At 36.0% G+C, this 20,369-nt stretch overlaps 1 protein-coding gene across 5 annotated transcripts in view; it reads right to left on the minus strand.

Moving 5' to 3' along the window:
- The window catches only part of Akap6 (A-kinase anchoring protein 6), a 499,805-nt gene that overhangs the window by 128,974 nt on the left and 350,462 nt on the right, over window positions 1-20,369 (minus strand). For all 5 annotated transcript variants that reach the window (XM_021724690.3, XM_040275774.2, XM_040275773.2 and 2 more), the window contains 2 exons: window positions 17,015-17,163; window positions 1,133-1,253 (listed from right to left, as the gene is read on the minus strand). In XM_021724690.3, the coding sequence (XP_021580365.2) occupies window positions 1,133-1,253; window positions 17,015-17,163 (270 nt within the window). The remainder of the gene's footprint in view (window positions 1-1,132; window positions 1,254-17,014; window positions 17,164-20,369) is intronic.

Here is a 20,369-nt window from a genome sequence, read left to right on the forward strand (position 1 = left end):
GTGATTCTCAAGGGACACTAATTAAAGTCAACCAGACTCTTGAAAAGTATAAATATCTCTATTTAGAGGAGGCACACATTAAAATATATTATTAAAGAAAGGTAACTTAGAATACTAAAACTGGAGAAGAAAGAAGACAACTTTTATTTGACCTTGAATGTACTTCTTATTCTATAAGAAAATTTGAAAAGCTAGAGGGTAGTTGTTTCTTGTCATTATACTGTTGCTGATTCTGTGGTTAGTTATTAATTTTATTTTTTATGATTCACAATCTGCTCTTTGAAATATGCCATATGCTCAAAGCAATTCAAGGATGACAACTGTCAGAATTACTCCAATAAAAATTGCCTAAATGAGGAAGATTTACTGCAGTCTGATATTTCAGTGGAAAGTCCCTCTTCTCTCCCTGACAGCTTTTTCAGGCACTGTGAATCTTGCAACCATTTTTTCAGTCAAAATCACTGTGGTTGTTTTGTAAGAACTTCTAAGACTATTTAAATTGAACTGGTAAAACATATTAGGCTAAGGGTGAATTAGCAGACACAGAAACAATATAGATAGTTATCAGATGGATTGCCTGCAATCAATATGTGGGTTCTAAACCAGTTTTCTTAAATCACATGAAAATGTATTGACTTAATATGACCATGTCTTCTCTATGTATCACTAATGAACATTAAATTGGATGAGCTCCATACTATGTCAATAACAAGCCAAACTGAAGGCAAATTTCTTTTTTCTCAGGAAAGATCTGAGAGGTGGAAAGAATCCACCTGAGTGCTCCAATCAAAATACATTTTGTTAAATGTTACCAGTCCATTTATCCTTTGTTTTGTTTTAGTCTATTTATTAATGCAGTTTCATTTATTGCTATTCATCTTGAAGATAAATCTTTGTCCTTCCATAGAATTACACCAAATAGAATGTGATAAAGGGAACTTTCTTGCAATTATGATGTCGGTGCAGCCTGTCAGCACACAAGGGATGGAAATGAGTTTGGGGACAGGGAAGGGAATTCTAATAGACACCATGATACATACAATGAACGCAAAGATATCCTGTGAGAGAGAGAGACTTGTCAGGCTAATCAGATCTTCCACAGCAAGGTAAAGGCAGGAAGGGTAGCTCTAACCTTGTAAAGATGCTGCTGCTGCTCCTCTGACATCATCAGGTCGTGGCTGTCCATCACGAGGGACTCCATGTCAATCAGCCAATCCCAGAGCTCCTGATATTCTGAATCAAAGTCCAGGAGCCTGAAGATAAGGCACAAAATGTATTATGCATAAATACAGTGTAGTTGTTAAAATCTCATATTAGAATAATATATTCTTGAAAAATCATGATGTTCCTAGGTGATACCTATAAAAAAGAGAAGGGAAAAATTCTGTGTGGTTACACAGTGGACAAAATAGGAACTCAAGGCTGTACCACTGACACCTCTAGATTCTAAAACGAAACATGTAATTCCAATGCTCATACCTGAGACGTGTCATGGTTATTTCCATCTTTCTGAAGGTTTGTAGCACATGAACAAAATGACCATGACCGTGTCCTTGAAAAAGAATACTGCCATTTAACAGACTGAGAAACAGAGGATCAGTGATTTGTTGACAGTTTCATGGTCCAGAAATTTGGGTAAGAACAGCACCTTCAAAATTTGAAACACTTTCCCATCTACTAGATTTTCCATAGATAATGCATCTCAATAAATTTATGATTAAGAATATTGACTTATATTTCTACAGTGATAATAAGATATTATCAGATCCCAAATGTTTATTTCACTGGAAAATGACTCAATCACTTATCTGTCCTTCTGCTGTCTATCTGCCTATCTCTGCAAATATATATCCTATACTTATTGTCATGGATGAGTAGCCAGCATTTCAACTTAACACTCAGAGATAGGCTTGAGTGACTCTGGTAAGCCAGTGAGAACCAGTGGCAGATCCAGTATTAGACAGGTGTTCCCCACAGACATGTAGGAAACAAAGGTAAGGACAGGAAGTCAAAACAATGAATCTTTGAATAGCCAGTAATCATTAAAATTCAAAGGAGGATCACTATGGTTTTCAACAAAATAAATCATTAGAATAAGGAGCTTAACAGGATTAATGTGATTCTCTATTGAAAGCCTGGTGAATAAGTAAAGCTCAGATTCTTCTAAAACACTGTGATCAGAAAATGAAAATTCAGGATGAAAAACTATAACTTTTTCTACCCCCACCCCAAATCATCCTCCTAAAAGAAGTACTACAGTTTTATCAAACAGTAACTGAGCAAAATGCTATTGGTACTAATGCAGCAGGAGCCTCAGGTAGGAATTTGGATTTATCAGTTGAATATTGAATAACTACCTTGTTCCTTTCTCTCTATATATTAGACTACTTTATAAAAAATGACTCTCCACTTCTAATAACTTATAGTTTAGCCTTAATAGATCTGTCAAGAAATTAAGATGTGCCTTGTGATAGGGAAACTGGATCTGGAGCTGTCTATTGTATTTAAATTACTTTACCATCAAATAAAGATCCTTAGCCAGGAACATAAGCACCCAAGGAAAGGGTGGCTAACATATTGAATTGATCCATAAGTGTTTATTAAATGCCAATGCTAGGTATAGATAATGTTGTCATAACCTTTATTAAGGCTATGGTAGCCTAGAGCAATGTTTTTCAGACTTAAATATGTACAACTGAGAATCTTACTGAAATGAAGGTACTGATTCTGTAGTTGGGGGTGGGGAAAGCTTGTGATTTTGTGTTTCTAACAAGTGTTGGCAATGTTGTTGGCCCAGAGACCAACCACACTTTGAGTAGCAAGGACTTCTAGTATCCAAGTGAAATCTGAACTAGTTCTCTGTTTCAAAATACTACAACAGCAGCAGCAGCAGCAACAAAACCAATCACTATAATATGGCAAATAAACCACCAGTCTTTCTTTATTAGTGCCGTGACTAATAAGGAGTGACTAATAAGCATTTGCTGACACAACAGGTTTAACCATTTAGAAATGCCTCCTGAATTATGGTCACCATTTCTCTTGCTTTTCACCTTCCCATATTTGAACCATAAAGACACGGGAAAAGTGAAATGGCACCCACAAAATTAGAAAAGTATGATCGGGAGGAATATTAAAAGTAAAGGGAAAAGCTCACTCTTTTTAATTCAGTGGACTTAGAGAATAAGAAGGCAATGAAGGCAGGAGGAACAGGTACTCTAATGTGTATCCTCTCCTCTTTGCTGAAGATTTAGAGGGGAAAGCCAAAAGCACAAAAATGTCAGCTTCACTTCCTAGTAGGAACACTAGGGTGAGATTATAGGATGTCCTTACAATAAAGTGGAGTAGAGATGCTATAGTTAGAGCATGGAAAGCATTTTGGTTAGGACTACCTTTGCCACTGAGAAACTAATGTGAATCCATTTTTGAGAAATCAGCCTCTACCTCAGAGCAAAGCCTGTTCAAGGAAGGGGGCGTGACCCTGGTCCTTGGAAAAACCCACAGAGCACTCCTGGGCACATAGCCACCCTACTGAGTTGTTTGTCTGTAAATAACAGGAGAGGTCTGTGGCACTAGGTGTCCCTGACTCAGTTAGGCTAGGTGAGGACCCATAGCAACCTCCAATCATCATGAGACAGGGAAAATACCTGGAATGCCAGATGATCCCCAAGTAGTTTATGGTGGTTGATAACATGTTGGGAAACCATGTAGTTTAGCAGGTACACCCCTCATGGCCTAAACCAATCAGTTCAAATGAATCCCCCTCTGTACTAACCAATCACCCTACCCAACTTGTTCCCGCCAGTGAATATGCTAATCAATGTTAAGAGTTGTTGTTTGACTTTCCTGTGGTATGGAATGATTTGCTGTGTGATGTTGTGACGCATAGAGTATCCCCCCAAAACCTATAAAATCTCACTGAACAAAGGACTGCTGTGTCAGGAACAGTTGTGAGTCCAGGCTTGAGTTTGCAATAAAGACTCTTGTGTGATTGCATTGGATTCGGCCCCTGGAGATCTATTGGGGTCCCACGAATCTCGCATAATACCACCATTCTCTGATTCCCCCAAGGAAAGACTCCAAGATTCCTAAAAGTTCACCTAGTAAAATTGTCAGAGGCATTGCCATGGCAGCAAAAGCACAAAAACCAAGGACAATCAGGTAGTCCTTTGTAGCTAGACCTCAAGAGAGCTGGGAGGGCCAGTGAGGGCTGAGATGTAACTTGGTCAGGAAAAGATTCCACTGGGGCCTAACTGAGCAAGAGATAACAAAAACTGGACCAGCCACAGCCCTCTACCTTATATGCCCACATAAGACCCATTTCAACAGAATCCATTAGCCTGTATCCAAGCACAGTGTTAAACTAGGGGATCCGAAAGTACCCCAGAATCACAAAGTCATATGAACACCTATTTGCTCAGACATCATCTTAGAGAAAAGAATGAAGAGGAACAGGAAATCTGAAAAATTGAGCATTTTCTCAAGAAATTGTTCCTTAGAGAGATTATTCTCTACAGAGAATGATAATTAATTAGAGAAGTAATCATGTGTTTAAGAGCCTGAACTCTGAACTTTATATTATTGTTGTAGGGATTAAAGCCAGGGATGCTTTACCACTTAGCTATATTCCCAGCCCCTTTTATTATTACTCTTATTTGTTTTGAGACAGTGTCTTGCTAAGTTGCTCAGGGCCTCCCTAAATTACTGAAGCTGGCCTCAAACTTAAGATCCTCCTGCCTCAGCCATCCAAGATGCTAGGATTGCAAGCATACACCACCGTGCTTAGGCTCAACTCCAATCTTAAAGCAAGTTTTTGTTTTTTCTTGCTTTCCCAGGAATATGAGTATAAGATGTATCACTAAAATTATCAATCAGCAAGAAAACATAAAGAAGCTCATTTTCTTTTTGTATGTTTATAGTAGAGAAGAAAACTTCGATCGTGACTAAGTAAGTCAAAGGCAAGGGACAAATTTATTATCTTTGCACCTGCAGTGTCCAGCATAGCACCTGGTGATTATGATGAATTAATGTAGATGATGAAATCAAAAACTTTCAGTAGGGCAAGGATGACTTAAAAGAGCAGTGAGTGATGGAAACAATATTATCTCATTCTCCAAATCTAGTGCCAAAGCAATCAGAGCAACATGCATATACTTTCACTCATTCTGTAGGTGAGATTTTATGTTCAGTATATGGTAATGGCACATATGCTTACTTAAAATAATTATAAGTAGTGGATACTCAAATTAATTAGTTGCCTTTCATTCTACACAAAAGTTAAAGGAGATTTATGAATAAGATAATTATTAATGAATAAATTTCAAATAAATGAAAAGTATATGCAGGATAATAAAATACTCTGAACCATGAAAATTTTTTCCACAGGCTCTTTACCATGCCTTCATATATATTGAGCTGCTCCTTTCTATTTTTCTCCTTATTGAGGACCTGAGAACAAAAGACATTTCTTTCAGATGAATGCACCAAGAGTTCTCAGACAGCCTACAGTTGATCCAGCAAGCAGTGAATGAGCCTAATACAAATACTCATCATTTTTCTAGTCTAGTCTGTTTTCATCCTAGCTAAAAATACTCAGGTTTGATATTTAATGTGCTAGATACAGTAAATACTTTGTTACCATATTTTGGTTTATCAGTGTAGAATCAACAGCAATATTCCTAATAACAAATGCTTACAAATTTCTGATATAAGAAGATAAAAACTCTTTAAAAAATAATTTGCTCCTGATAATCTTGGCTATGTGTTAATTTGAAAATTTGGAAAAGGCCTGAGATTTTTTGGAAGATCAAGTATTTAACTTTGTGGCAAATTAGAAGTATATTACTAAATTTCTTTGTTGATTTTTGTGAAAGCTTCTGAAATGGCCACAATTTTATATGCACATTATTTCAAAAAACTGCTCAAGTAAGGAAGCATATAACTTTCCTATTTCTGCAAAGGTAATATGTTTTTCAAGTGATTTTATAAAATACAATGCCTTCTAGAAAAGTGCTAGCTACTTACTATACAAGTAAATAGAAAAGATCATAGATGAGTGAACTTTTTTTCTGTTTTTGTTTGTTTGTTTTGGTACAGGAGATTGAACCTATGGGCACTTATCCACTGAACTTTAATATTTTATTTAGAGACAGGGTCTCACTAAGTTGTATAGGGCCTCGATAAGTTGCTGAGGCTGGCTTTGAACTCACAATCCTCCTGCTTCAGCCTCCTGAGCCACTGGGATTATAGGCATGCACCATTGTTTCCACCCAGATGAATGAATTTATCAAGGGTACTATATAACTAGTTAGCAGCTTGATATCACATCAAAGTTTACACCTGAATTCAGTTGAATTCAGAACCAGATTCTGCTCTTGAATTTCTAGTGACAAATGCCCTAGGTCCCTCTTTTTAGAAGGAAGAGAGGCAACTGACATTGTGGCAAGTAGCTAGGAATCTTAGGGGATGTGAGGGTATAAATTACTCTTTTAGAATGACTTTCCTCATAAAACATACTTTGTAATTGTGTTTGGATTTATTACATCAACTCAAACACTATAATGTGATCTCTGACTTTCAAAGGTCTGAAAGCATACCTTTTAGGTATTCTACAAATATGTTACATTCTTTACAAAAGTGGTAAATTCAAATATACTCTCATAGAGAGTATTCATAAAGTGGATATGAAAGCAAACACACCACCAAACTTGTATTCTTTTTGATACATTTCCTTAAAATTACCATATACCTGATCTTAACTAGGTTTACAGTAAAAAGAGAAAGGTTTTGTTTGTTTGTTGTGGTAATGGGAATTGAACCCAAGGCTTCATACATGCTAGGAAAGTCCTTGGCCACTGAGCTACATTTGCAGCCCAAGAGTTAGACATTCCATTGGAGGTATAATATCCTCATTTTAGAAAATTTAAAAGCTTACTCATGAGGAGAAAAACATATTCTAACTCAAAGTCAGTTTTTGTTAGAAAAATAAAGAATTTTCAATGTTTTAATGTGATAGTCAAGACTATGGAGCAATAGATGTGCAATATTTTCTTTAGTGTTTGTAAGTTTGGGCATAACTACTATGGATGATTGCCAAGTATTTCCTAGCATATTGCCCACCATTCTACCATGCTACTTCAAGGTTAAAAAAGATTCTAGGGCTTCTCATCAAAGAAACAAAATAGTAAAAAGGTCATTTAGTATCATTTTCTAAGATTGGATGGCAATATATTATTTGTGAGGCTGGCATAGTTTAAGAATAACTCTTCTTCTAAACCCTGGTGGGAGTTATGTTTGACTAGCTAAGTATTTGAATACATAAATGCATTCAGCCTTTGGTATTTAAAGTGAGCATCATTAACTCAACATTTCAACTTAAACTTTGCTTAAACGATAAAGTTTCACCCAAGTGAAATCAATGGGAGGTGTGTGTGAATATATGAGGTTTCAGCTTGGCCCACTGAGGAATTTTGATTAAAACAGACAACCAAATTAAGAAATCATCAAAATAGAGCAATTATTGGTTGAAGAAAAGATAACACTAAAAAAGTCCTCACAATTTTCCTACCTCAGGCTGAGTATGTACACACGCATACACACACACAAATTTAAATATCCATCTTTTATATGCTTAATGGTTCATTTCACACTAACACATCTAAAAACATCAGGCTGGTTCCTGAAATACCACCTTGCCTATACTGGGAGTTCTATTAAATGATCCAATTTTCCTAGCTTCTTTAGCATATTGATTCTTTCCCCAAATATTCACTAAGTATTCACTGTTCACATTATTTGAGCAGGGAAGTTTGCCTCTGGTTTTCAAAAAAGAAACCAAAGAGAGTGGTAAAAAAAATTCTTGCAAAAATATAGTTTAAGTGTTTTCCTGAAGTAAAATGCTAATAATAGATCAGAATTTCCCATCATCCTCTACTTCATGTGGGATGTAAGCAAGAAGAAAGATATTTAACAGTGGCACCTAGCCCAATCATAATATCATTAAAGAATAAAATTTAGCTTTCCAGACATGGAATCTGATATGCGCAGTTGCATGCAGAATCCCTTTCCACTCTAAACATATTAAAGTGTGGACACTAATTTACTATTTTGAATGAAAATTCATGAGCAACTTCCTCATGAGAAAAGCAGCCTGCCTTTGCCATTAATAAATAAAAAGGAATATGGAGTTCTTTCCAGCAGTAATTTTCTCAATTTTCATATATACCCATGTACATGTGAAAATGTCGAAGAAAAATAAAATCATGCCTACAAACTTGCTAATAACTGGCCCTACTTTCTCATGGACCATCTGTCCACAAACACCTATAATTGAAATAAAATGCATAAAGTACCAAAATAATCCATAAAATTCTAACCAACAGGATTATTCATAAAATTAAAAATAGATTTCTGGGTATATTTTGAGGATTCTGTTAGGCTGTCAGGAAATCAAACCCTTTTCCAAATTTTCAGATAATACACTGGACTAAGTTCTAATCCAAAGAACTAAGAAACATTCTGAAAAACGTTAGAATCAATACTTGAGCAAAGAATTGAGGGACCTGCATTTCAGAAGACAAAACAAGAGTTAACTTTAAAAAGTGAGAGATAAGCTGTCTTACATCATCTTCTATCTGTGTGTTAAAGGGACACAAGATCCAGACCTTTTCCTGGCACACTGGTGTGGGTTAGGCAACTCATCCTTTTGTAAAATAGGTCTTTCTGGGCTAAAGAAACAAATAAAATCTCATCAGTAGAAATGGGTCCAGTAGTACATTTAAACCCATTGGATTCATCTATCTGGGTCCAACTGATTTTCAAAGATTTCATAGGTGATAGAGAATGTTTACTCTTTGTGTTACAGAATAAACAAATAAACTGAAACTGTTTGCCCAATCTCTAATAAAAGCCTGGTAGCAGAAGTCATATGAAGCATTCTCAACACAATGTTGTCTCCTCCACTGGGGCTGACCCCACCCAGAGAGTCCAACACTGAGACTGAAAGGCTTAGTTACTTACAGAACTGCTTTTACTGAATTATGCTTAGACATCACTTCTGTAGCCCTACATCAAAAACTGCTTTGGGGATTTGGTTTCTCTTATAGAGATATAGTATCACAGATACCCATCCTCTCCTTAAAGAACAAGATAAATTCCTCTAGGTCTCAGTGGGATAAAATTTGTGTTTTACCTAATGTATATTATTTTTAATTTTAATACTCTTAAGAATTTGATGATGAATGAGATTTTATTATTTTATTTTGGGTGTAAAAAGCTTAGCACCAAATCATGGCCCTTCTTGAGGCCATGCATAGAATATATTTTACTTTGGGGCTGGGTATGTAGCTCAATGGTGAAGTGCTTGCCCAGCATGGGTAAACACCCTGGGTTTGATCCCCAGCACCACACACACACAAATTTACTTTTGCCTAAATTACTTCAGTCAAACATTTATTCTGTTTTATTGTCAATATTTTTGTAAGCTGACTCAAATCCTTTGTGGAAGGAGATGGGGGAACAAATAGGGAAATAAATGTTAAAGAACGGAGTTAAACTCTGCACACTAAATCTTGGCAGATTAAGTTTATCCTAGGTGTCTTCTTATTGTCATTCTCTACCTCTTCAAAGGGTTCCATCAACTCTCAGAAATTTGTACAGAAACCCATCATTGTTATATACATTTATATATATATTATATTTATACATTATTATTATTTGATATCACTATTAACTTTGAGGTCTCACTTCCCCAGAAAGCAGTCTTCTGCCTCTCTGGCTTGCCTTTTGTTGGCTCCCTGGTATTAGATCACTAAAGTGGAAGACTATCTAGGTCTACAGTTATTTTAATAAATTTTCCCACTAAAACAGTATAAAATCGGGGCTGGAGTTATAGCTCAGTGATAGAGTGCTTGCTGGCATATATGAAGTACTGGGTTCGATACTCAACAAAACATAAAAACAAATAAATAATCAAATGTATGAAATATGATATGTCAAGAGCTTTGTAATGTTTTGAACAACAATAATAAAAAAATAAATAATAAATAAGATAAATATGTTGTGTCCATCTACAACTAAAAACAAAATTTAAAATAGAACATAATATCATAACCCCAAATTATTTCTACTGGTCACATTTTGTTTGTTCCTTTGAGCCTGGAAAGACCTGTTTTAATAATCACACAGTAATCAAAATATCAGTTATTTGGGAAGTAGCCCTGTACTTTTTGCTCCACTTTTGTTTTATTTCCTTCCTTCCTTCCTTCCTTCGTTTCTTTTCTGAGTCAGGGGTCTCATTATGTTGTCCAGTCTGGTCTTGAATTCTGGGGCTCAAGTGATTTTTGAGCTTGCCTCAGTCTCCTAGGCACATACCACCAAGTCTGCCTACCTTTTGCTCTTTTTGACTATATGCTGCATTGTGATCTTGCTATTTAACAATAGCAGGGGTATAGGAAAAAGGGCCTGAACTGAACACTGATCAACTAGATGTTCATTAGAATAAGATAGGGCAAGAGTTGGGAGAAGGAAGTAGAAATACAGGATGGAAATGTTTACTTAAGTTGTCTGGTGACTTAGGTATCTTAACATTGGCACATGTAGGAGATAGAACATCATTTATATGGCTGGTGTGTACCCCAAAGAAAACATTTTGTATAACAATGTTCCAAAAATACCCGTAGAGCAGATATTCAGAATGGTCAGTGTATGCATGTTAGAGAGAGAGTGAGCAAAAGAAAAAGAGACTATGAGTGAGAATGAATGTTCATCCAGTTACCCAGAGATGCTTGTGGCCTGTTGCTCAAATGAAAATCAGAAAGATCACAGGGCAGCAGTGAAATCCAAGGTGATTACATCCCTTCTCACGTGGTAAAAGTTACTTGATGTATCTTATTGCTCAATTAATTTAGAGAAACAAAGTTGGTCTTTAATCAAGCAATATTTTAAATTCTGATTTATTTACTTTCACTTGTCAATATTATTTCTCTTTGGGGATGTTTTATATACATTTGGGTATGTGTGTACTTTCACACCAATCCAGAGGTACATCTTTTCCTAAAGAAAAATATACTCATCTAGCCTGCCAAACTTTTAGCCTTTTATCTATTTAAAGTTCCTTTCATTCAGACTATTACACTAGGAAATAAGCAATATATACTGTTTGGATATGAAAATTTATGCTAAAACCTTGCATGTTAAGGAGTGACTTACTCCCATATTTTTAGATATAAGATATAAACCTCATCTATATCTTCTCAAATTCCTATAGACATTGCCTGTCTTTCTCCACTGCCAGAGAAAGCCTTGCATGTGGCTGATGAGACTGAGGTATCTTATAGAATTTCGCCCCCTTGGGGAATCCCTCCTGATCTTAGGATGCAGAGTCAGGCATTATCTCCATGCCTCTATGTCAACAACATCAAATTATTATCACAATTCTTGACATACACGCTCTATACATTTACTCTCATGACTGAAATCCTTACCCTCCCTCTCCCTCTTCTAATGGCTAAAATCTAGACATCTTTTAAGATAGCTCCGTTGTTCCCTCCTCCCTTGTCTCCATGACCCACTTGAGACAGGCTGGATTAAATAGTCCTCCCCTTCTCAGTACCCCTATAACACTCTATATATTGAATTTTGTACATTGTTATACAAGGTTGTGTTGTGTGTGTGTGTGTGTGAGAGAGAGAGGGGGGGAGGGAGGGAGGGAGAGAGAGAGATGTGGGGGTAGGGAGGGAGGGAGAGACACTACACTGAGGATATGAGGACTGTGGAGATTAAGTCTTATGTATCTTTTTCATTCCTAGCATCTCTATTAATCCCCAAACTAAAAATCTCAATTTCCCAAGCACTGTTTCTCAAATTTCAGCATCAGAATCACCTAGTGTTGGTCTCTACTTCCAAATTTTGCAATTCAGTAGGTCTGGAGTGGAACCCAGAAATAGGATTTCTAATGAATTCCTAGAAGATGCTGATGCTTCTGGTATAGAGATCATGCTTTGAAAACTACCAGAGCGGGTTCTCAACCAGTGGTGAACATTACACATAATCACTGTCATCCACTCCCACCTACTAAATTAGAATTTTCAGTAGGGTGGAAAGGCACACTTTTTCCACCTCCTTTCCTCCCTTTATCTTTCTCCCTCTTTCTCTCTGTACTCTTTCCAGCCCGCCTCTCTCTCTCTCTCTCTCTCTCTCTCTCTCTCTCTGTCTCTCTCTCTCTCTCTCTCCTCCTTCTCTCCCCTCTCCTTTCTTTCTTCCTGGCTTAAAACCTTCACAGATGATCATCATTATAAATCATAAGCTCAAAATGTAACTCCAGGATCTGGACTTTATCTTCTTCCAAAGCCTTATTTTTCACACCTCCTCCAACTTTCTACCCTGCTTTCTAATCCTATGACACAGCAGGCAATTGAATGATTCCAGACCTTTGCTCCCTCTTTCTTGGCCCCATAGCAGTTTCAGTTATTAATTCATGCATACATTCATGAACCCATGCACATTCTGAGCACCTAGCATGTGTCAGGCACAGATTCAGGGAATAATGTAGCAGGGAATACAATGGATGCAGTTGTGCCTCACAGAGTCCATTTCATTTGTTCTAAGCCCCAGGAGCACCCCTGCGTCCCCTTCTTTCTCACTGCATAGGTAAATACTGACTTAATATTACACTCTCTTGTAGACTGTAAATGCCATGAAGGCAGGAACTTTCTCTGTCTTTGTGGGTGATCAATAAGCCTGTTTCAGATTAAATTGAAAAGCTCTTCCTCTAACATAGTTCTTCTAGATCATTTCCAGAGCCTTCTCTCCCTGCTGTCTGGTCTGACCTGCTCGCCCTCAACACAGTCCGAGAGCTCTGCCTCAAAGAGCTTGTGCCCTAACTCACACAGACTCAACACTTAAAATCTTTATTCTATTTTGTTTACAGGTTTTTCTCCTCCTACCAAACTGAGCTTCTCAAAGTTTGAAGCGATTTCTTTTTGCCTTATTAATCTTTGCACTTTCATATAGAACCTAGCATATAAAGGGAACTTACGAATGTTTGCCAAACTCATGTATGCATTCATGTTGTTTCTTCTGGGGGGTTTATTTTGTTTGCTTTTTTCCTTTCCTTTTTATTGGTGCATTATAATTGCACATAATAGTGAGATTCATGGTTACATATTCATATATGCACATAATATAAAAATAGAGTTTGGCCAATTTCATTCTCCAGTAAATTTGTTTGTTTGTTTGAGACAGGGTCTCACTATATTGCACCAAATAGCCTTGAACTCCTGGGCTCAAGTCATCCTCCTGCTTCTGCCTCTTAAGTAGCTGGAACTGGATATGTGTGCCATTTTGTCTTGACTTATACTGCTTTGCATTGTTTTGTACAAAATTCCTTGTAGTTTTCATAAAATCTTCTTAAGATGTTTTCATCTCTCTATAGTTGGAAGATACCCTAACTCAAATTTCATAGGTTGGAATATACACAACACAGAATTTAAAGTAAAATGTTTGTCAAGGATATAATTGAAATCCTCAGAGAGAGGACAAAGTACGACTTTTGGGAATAACTTTTGCATTCTTGACAGGAAGTTGAATTGAGGACTTAGCTCCACCTCAAGCCTTCTATCCTGGATAAGTAAGGCACCCAGACTTTTTACTTTTTCGGTCTCTAACTTATTAAACTAATAAGATACTACACGTGATCTTAGCCAAAAGGCCGAGATGCAATAGGCCTCTAACTTTGACATGGAACAAAAGACATGGTTTTTTAATATAAACTAAGTTTTGACAGCAAGTAAGAGGCTACTTAAATGAATTAAATAACACCTTTGAAATTCATTACAAAATGAAATCAGACAACTTCTTGATAGGAACAGGGGTCTGAAAAAGAGATGGTTATGCTCTACAAAATACAAAGAATATAAGTGTTCTCAATAAATTATGTTCAAAGCATTATGTTATGTGCATAGTAGACTCTCAATGAATATTTATTGGATGAAAGACACAAAACAATTAAATCGAAAAGTACTGGCTTCTGTTACTATTGAGAATCACCAGAGTCACACATTGCAGGTCCTCCAGGAGCCATGGTTCCACTCCCTGATGCTAGAGCCAGTGCTAAGTGTCTCCACAGGTAAACATAGCCTACTATTAGAAGTCATTCAGCTTTACATGTGTTCAGGGAGATCGTCCTGCCACACATATACATGACTGCTAATCATACAATTCATAACTGAATATAAGCTGATATGTCACCTTAATACATATCTTTTCATCAAGCTGGAGAAGCTATAAATTCATTTCTACATGATATTATGATTGTAAAATTTTTGCAGAAATTTAAGATCACTATTTTATGTAGCAACTGAGTCTTCCTTGAAGTAGTATTAGATATTTTTCAATTACACTATAGTACATGTAATTTAGCATGCATGTAGGCATATATGAATTTTACTACCAAATTCGTTTTCTCTGCAGTATTTTGGATATCTGTATATGTAATGGACATCCTGGAAAGCCACATTATTCCCACAAATACTTACTGGAAACAATGCTCATTCTGTGTAACAAAAGGAAGGGTTAATGAAATTTATGTATCATTGGAGCAGATAATTTTACAAAGCTATATTCTTAAGGCTTCAGAATGAATGATTTGACTGTGGGAGCAGAGTCTTAGGGGCAGGATACCCCAGATAACCTCACCCACATGCATTTCTCAAACAATGCTTTTCTGTATGTAAACAGAAAATAGAAAGGAATATATAGTTTTTGTCCTTATTATTAAGTATCTGGCTTTTATTCAGTGCACTCTTAAATTTCTGCACAATGCACAGCCTTCAGCACCCCAAGGAGCATAAACAAAGGATATCAGGCAAGTTCACCTACTCCCACTTCACAGAACAATGCTTGTTGTTAACTAAGCAATTCCCAGGGCAGATTTATGATTCGTGGAGCCCAGAGTAAGTACTCAGGTTGGGTACTTGGAATCTGGGGTCAGAAGTATGTGGTGCTGCTCAGTCCCCAGGGCTTTTAAAAAACATGAAAATGTGACCTAAAGTTTATGCCTGCATGTACACCAGAGACTATTTAGGCATTTAGAGAAATTAAAGCACATAAAGATCTCAAAACAGTTTATTGTTCATGCTCCAAGATTTAACCTTTTCTTTCTTAGTGCTGGTATGGTTTTTCTCTGGTCTACTGAATAAATAAGAAGAATCAATTATATATATTACATGTCTTATAAAAAATAGACTGATAAAACAACAAATTACATAGGTAATTAAATATGAAAATTTAAAAAAATTGTCTGAATTTCATAAACAAATTTGTGATTATGATTTAATGGGATCAAATTCTGTTTTTATAAGACAAAATTTGTAATCTGTATACTTAATTTAACCCAAATTTCGTATGAGTACTGTAGTTCCAGTCAGAAGGGCTTCTTCTCTCCCAGCCTCTTTAGGAAACATTCTGGTTAGAGTTACATTCTGTTATAGTTAGGATGTGATATGTCCCCCAAAACCTCATGTGTGAGACAATGCATGAACATTCAGAGGTGAGATGATTGGATTATTAGAGCCTTAACCCAATCAGTGAATTAATCTTCTGATGGGGATTAATTGAAGGTGGGTAGGGTGTGGCTGGAGGAAGTGGACATTGGGGCATGCCTTTGGTATATATTTTGTATCTGGCAAGTGGAGAGTCAGTCTCTCTCTCTCTCTCTCTCTCTCTCTCTCTCTCTCTCTCGCTGATTATAATGTGAGGTGCTTCCCTTCACCATACTCACTCATCTGCCATGATGTTCTGCCTCACTGAAACTGAAACTGTGAGCCCCCAAATAAACTTTTCCTCCTTAAAATTGTTCTTGTCAGGTCTTGTGATCACAGCAGTGAAAAAAACTGACCAAAACATATCCCACAGTTTTATGTCATGATACAAATATTTAAAGTAGTTCTTTTTTTTTTGTACCAGGGTACCAAAAAACCACTGAGTCAAATCTCTAGCCAGTGGTTTGTTTTTGTTTCTGTTTTGAGACATGGTCTCCCTAAGTTGCTTGAGGCTTCACTAAGTTACTAAGTTGCTGAGGCTGGGTTTGAACTTAAGATCCTCCTGCCTCAGCCTCCCAAGCTGCTGGGACTAAAGTGGCTTAAGAGAATCTTTTCTACCCCTTGTTTTCTGGCTCAGGTATAAAAGAGAAATTGGTTACTATTTCCATTTTTATGAATATGATTTTATCAAGCCATTAAGACTTTAAAATAATCAAATTTCATCACTACTCTTTCACTCTTTAATAATCACCCATTAAATATTAAAGTTGAGCCAGAAAAGATAATATAAGAATATACATATACACAGTATATAACAATGTTTTTATAACTTTAAAGAAACTTAGAAATGTTTGAATACATGACTTAATTGTTGAATTGCATGGGTAGTTAGTATATAACACAGCCATATGTCTCAGGCTGAATAAAATTCTTGATGGGTCAATGAAGGTGTTGGGTCCCTTCACATACCGTAGACAATTCAAGTGCTAGTCTACAATTCCAGTTAATTTTCTGTGAGGTTAAGTGGCTATTCCATAGTCATTAAATAATTATTAACTATGTTATTGAGGAAAATTATGTCCTACCAAGTTCCCAATAAAATTATGGTGTTTAAAGTTTCCATAAATAGACTTTAACATAAATCATGAAGCTTCAAAAGGGGGAAAATACAAGAGGAAAAAAAACTATAAAGAAGAGAGATCAATACTATTCACACAATGGTTTTTCAAAATACTCATAAAATTGCTTTTTAAAAAATAATACAAAGTTAAGAAGTTCTGGGTTAAATGACAGAGTCTGATAAAATCCACAGCCTTCAATTCTGACATGAAGGGAAAAGAACATAAATGCCTGGTCTACTGAGCTTTCCCTTGTCTGTTAGCTAGGGAAGAAATGCCTGCCTAACACCTACTAGTGCAAGGTCAACGAAAAAGTAGATTAGTGAGAATAAAACAACAAAAAGAACAGTCCCCTACCCATTGCTTCCTACTGAATGAACTTTTGACATATCAGCAAACTCTTCTTTTCTCTTGCTGCTGCTGGTATACTGTTCGCTGTACAGCTTGAGGGACATCTGCTCAACAGCATCTCTTTGTGCTTCCAGGTAGCATAGCTGAACCTCAGCCTGGAGAGAGAAACAAAGAGGAATGGATGCTTTAATCCAGAAGGAATGCATTTCAAGTGAGGTGTAACAACTCAAAAAATGGGAATTGTTCACAACATTATATGCTCCTTTTGGGGTTGGATTTAATGGGATCAACTGGGCATATTACAGGATTATATATTAGAGCTGAATCTTGTAAGTTCTTCCTTAAAATATGACCCAAATAAATGAACTCTTGGAAGACTCAGTAAATATCACAAAATATCCCTGAGATCATAATACTGTATGATAAAACTTTACATAAAATATCTGTAAAATTTTTTAATAATGATCTTGTTCATATTGTCATATATAATATTTATTTTTTTAAATTTCCCCCTCCAACCCAGACACTGGGAGGTTACACACATACACACACACACACACACACACACACACACACACACACACATATATGTTTTTAATTTTCTTCCATAGAAATAAAAAGAGAAAGAGAATAATTTTTAAAAGTCCAATATTAATTATAGTACCTCTCCAATGGTGAAAATAGGCTTCCTTTATTACTTTTTTTCCCTTTTGATTCTCTGTATTGTCTTAATAATTTTAACTCAAAGGAATAGTAATTTTGGTTACATGCAGGTTTGGATTATTAAATCTTTCATAGTTACTTGGGCTTCCTGTAAAGAAGAGGTAGTAAGTTCACTATGCTGTTTTCTATCAAACCAATGCATTCAAAAGAATGCTGAATAATATTTGGCATGGAAATGTATTAAATAGATGCTTTATTTATTGCAGCTGTTATAATCCCTGTGGCTTTAGGGTTCCCTAGAATGCCAGATGAGATGGAGAATGAAGCCTCCTCAGGGGCAAACTTGTCCATGGTAAAGAGGAAGGGACACCATGGACCAAAGCACTCTTATTTTTCTTTTATTTGTGATTTACTAAATCCAAGCACATCCACTAATATTTCTAATAAACCTTAAGACTTCTATTTTTATTAATAGTCTCCTAAGAAAAACAGTGGTGGGTCAGCTGTTGAATAGTCACCAGAATTCTACAAAATGTAAGAAAAGTGAAGGAAGACATGACCTCTTCTTAGTCTCTAGAGCCAACCAAAACCTTTTATCTGGTCTATAGTTTTACAGAATAGACTAAGGAGAAAAAATGTTATACAATGGTGGCTGCTTAAAAGGCTGAATTAGAATTCTGTGAAGAAAAATGGTTATCTTGTAAGAAGTAAGGTCTCAAACTGTTCTAGAATTTCTGTTTTTTTTCCCCAAACAGCTAATTATGAGTGCTCTCCATTGCTGAGGAAGAACTTAAAGAAACAATGTTAAATATTATAGTTACACAGTTAAAGTTTCATACAGTAGTTCAAAACTAATTTGTATATTGGTTCATGTGAACTTTTCTTGCTTAGACCAATTGGCTTGAATAAGAATAGAGACATCTGGATTAAGAATTATGTCTTAACACCATAAACAAAGTATAATGTTACATGGAGTATATCCAGTTGGGAATAGGAGGTGTGGCTGGTGAAAAGGACAAAGGAAATGTTAAATCCAGTGTTATTTTGCAACTCTATTAATGACGTGGAAGAGGAGTATGCAGAATGTTAATGGCATATATAGAAGAGTGCCAGCTAAGAGGTTCGCAAATACCATGGGACCTGGAAGAATTACACCTACTGATCTAGGAATATATTTTTAAAGATAAAACAACATAAAGAATCAATGATTAGAAAAACAATATAGTTTTTTTTAAAAAAGCATACAAGTTTTTTATGTGACAAATAATAGAGATAACAAACAATTTAAAAACAGTACTCTTCCCATGTGTTGTCCCCTCCCTTCCACTGCAAAGCTGTAGGCATAATAAGATCATCCTATACTAAGTATTCCACGGGAAACTCTTACAATAATGCATCTGTGCCATTAGAGGCATGTTTGGTATGTAGATGTTTCTGTTATTTTTTAATTATCCTAAGTAACATGCTAGACCATGGCTTGATCTCACGTATGTGTGCCGCAGGTCACTAAAAGGATCAAAAATAGGGAAGCAATGCAGACTCATTGTCGCTATGGAAAATAATCAGTGGTCATCCCTTTGTGATCCTTGGTCATTTCTGTGTACAAAGTAAAACGCCTTTCACATGACAGACATATATGAAAAGGAGTTTAGAGAACAAAGCTGAGAACAACTCCAAAGATAGTTACTTAACAAAAACGATTGAAATGTCATAATCTAAGACTTTTATTGCAGAATATTTCACAGGCATTTGGTACAGAAACTTCAGTGCACTAACAAGGAGATGAATTACATGGCCCAGGTCTTTCCTATCTATCTCTATTTCTATTCCTACTCTCAGTGATTCATTCTTAAATGTGCTGATAAAAATAGAACCACAGTAGTTCCTTTTTGCTAAGGTTGAATGGCTTTTCTAGCCTAAATCTCTCTGCAGACTGTTTTAAATTTTCCTCATACCATATCTTAGTCTAAAGAGGTATTTTAAAAGAAATATTTCAAAAAATACAGTTCTCAAAATACAACAACAATTTCCCTATTAAAAGAATTTTATTATCATCTATGATAATAGTGGATACTTTAAAAAGTGACTATATTTTTACGTATGGAAACAATCTGATTAATATTAATGACATATAATCAATAATATTTGGCAACTTAATAATTAAAGAAATAAAAAATAGAACAAGACTCTGTGCATCTACCTCATTTCTAGGCTGCCGAGAGGCCTTGAACTGGAGTAAGAACAGGATGGGTAGATGAGCTAGATTTGTGTCTTTTATTTTGAAGCACTGAGTGGGACAATCAGAGAAAGATGTTTAGCAAGTATGTTTAAATATTAGAACCAAAATACAAACCTAAAGGCAGCAGATGAAATTAGATAAAGTGAGAATTTCATGGAGAGAGAGAGAGTATGATGAGAAGAGAAAAAGGATCAGATCTTACATCACCCTATTCTAGGCCTGCATTACCCATTGCCTGATCCAATACAATAGATTCTCAATTGTTCTACATCTCTCCTTCTCCACCACCCCCAATTTCATTTTAGGTGTTGTTCATTGATTGATCTTTTTGTATCACAACTGATGTTACTGGTTGTGTCGGAGCTTGATTCTGGAACTCTTTCCTTTATATCCTCTTTTATTCCTTTTATTGCTATCGATACAGTAATGCCTTCTAATTTTGACCTCTGAACTCCACAT

Source organism: Ictidomys tridecemlineatus, chromosome 5 (assembly GCF_052094955.1).
Source record: "Ictidomys tridecemlineatus isolate mIctTri1 chromosome 5, mIctTri1.hap1, whole genome shotgun sequence".
Taxonomy (NCBI): domain Eukaryota; kingdom Metazoa; phylum Chordata; class Mammalia; order Rodentia; family Sciuridae; genus Ictidomys; species Ictidomys tridecemlineatus.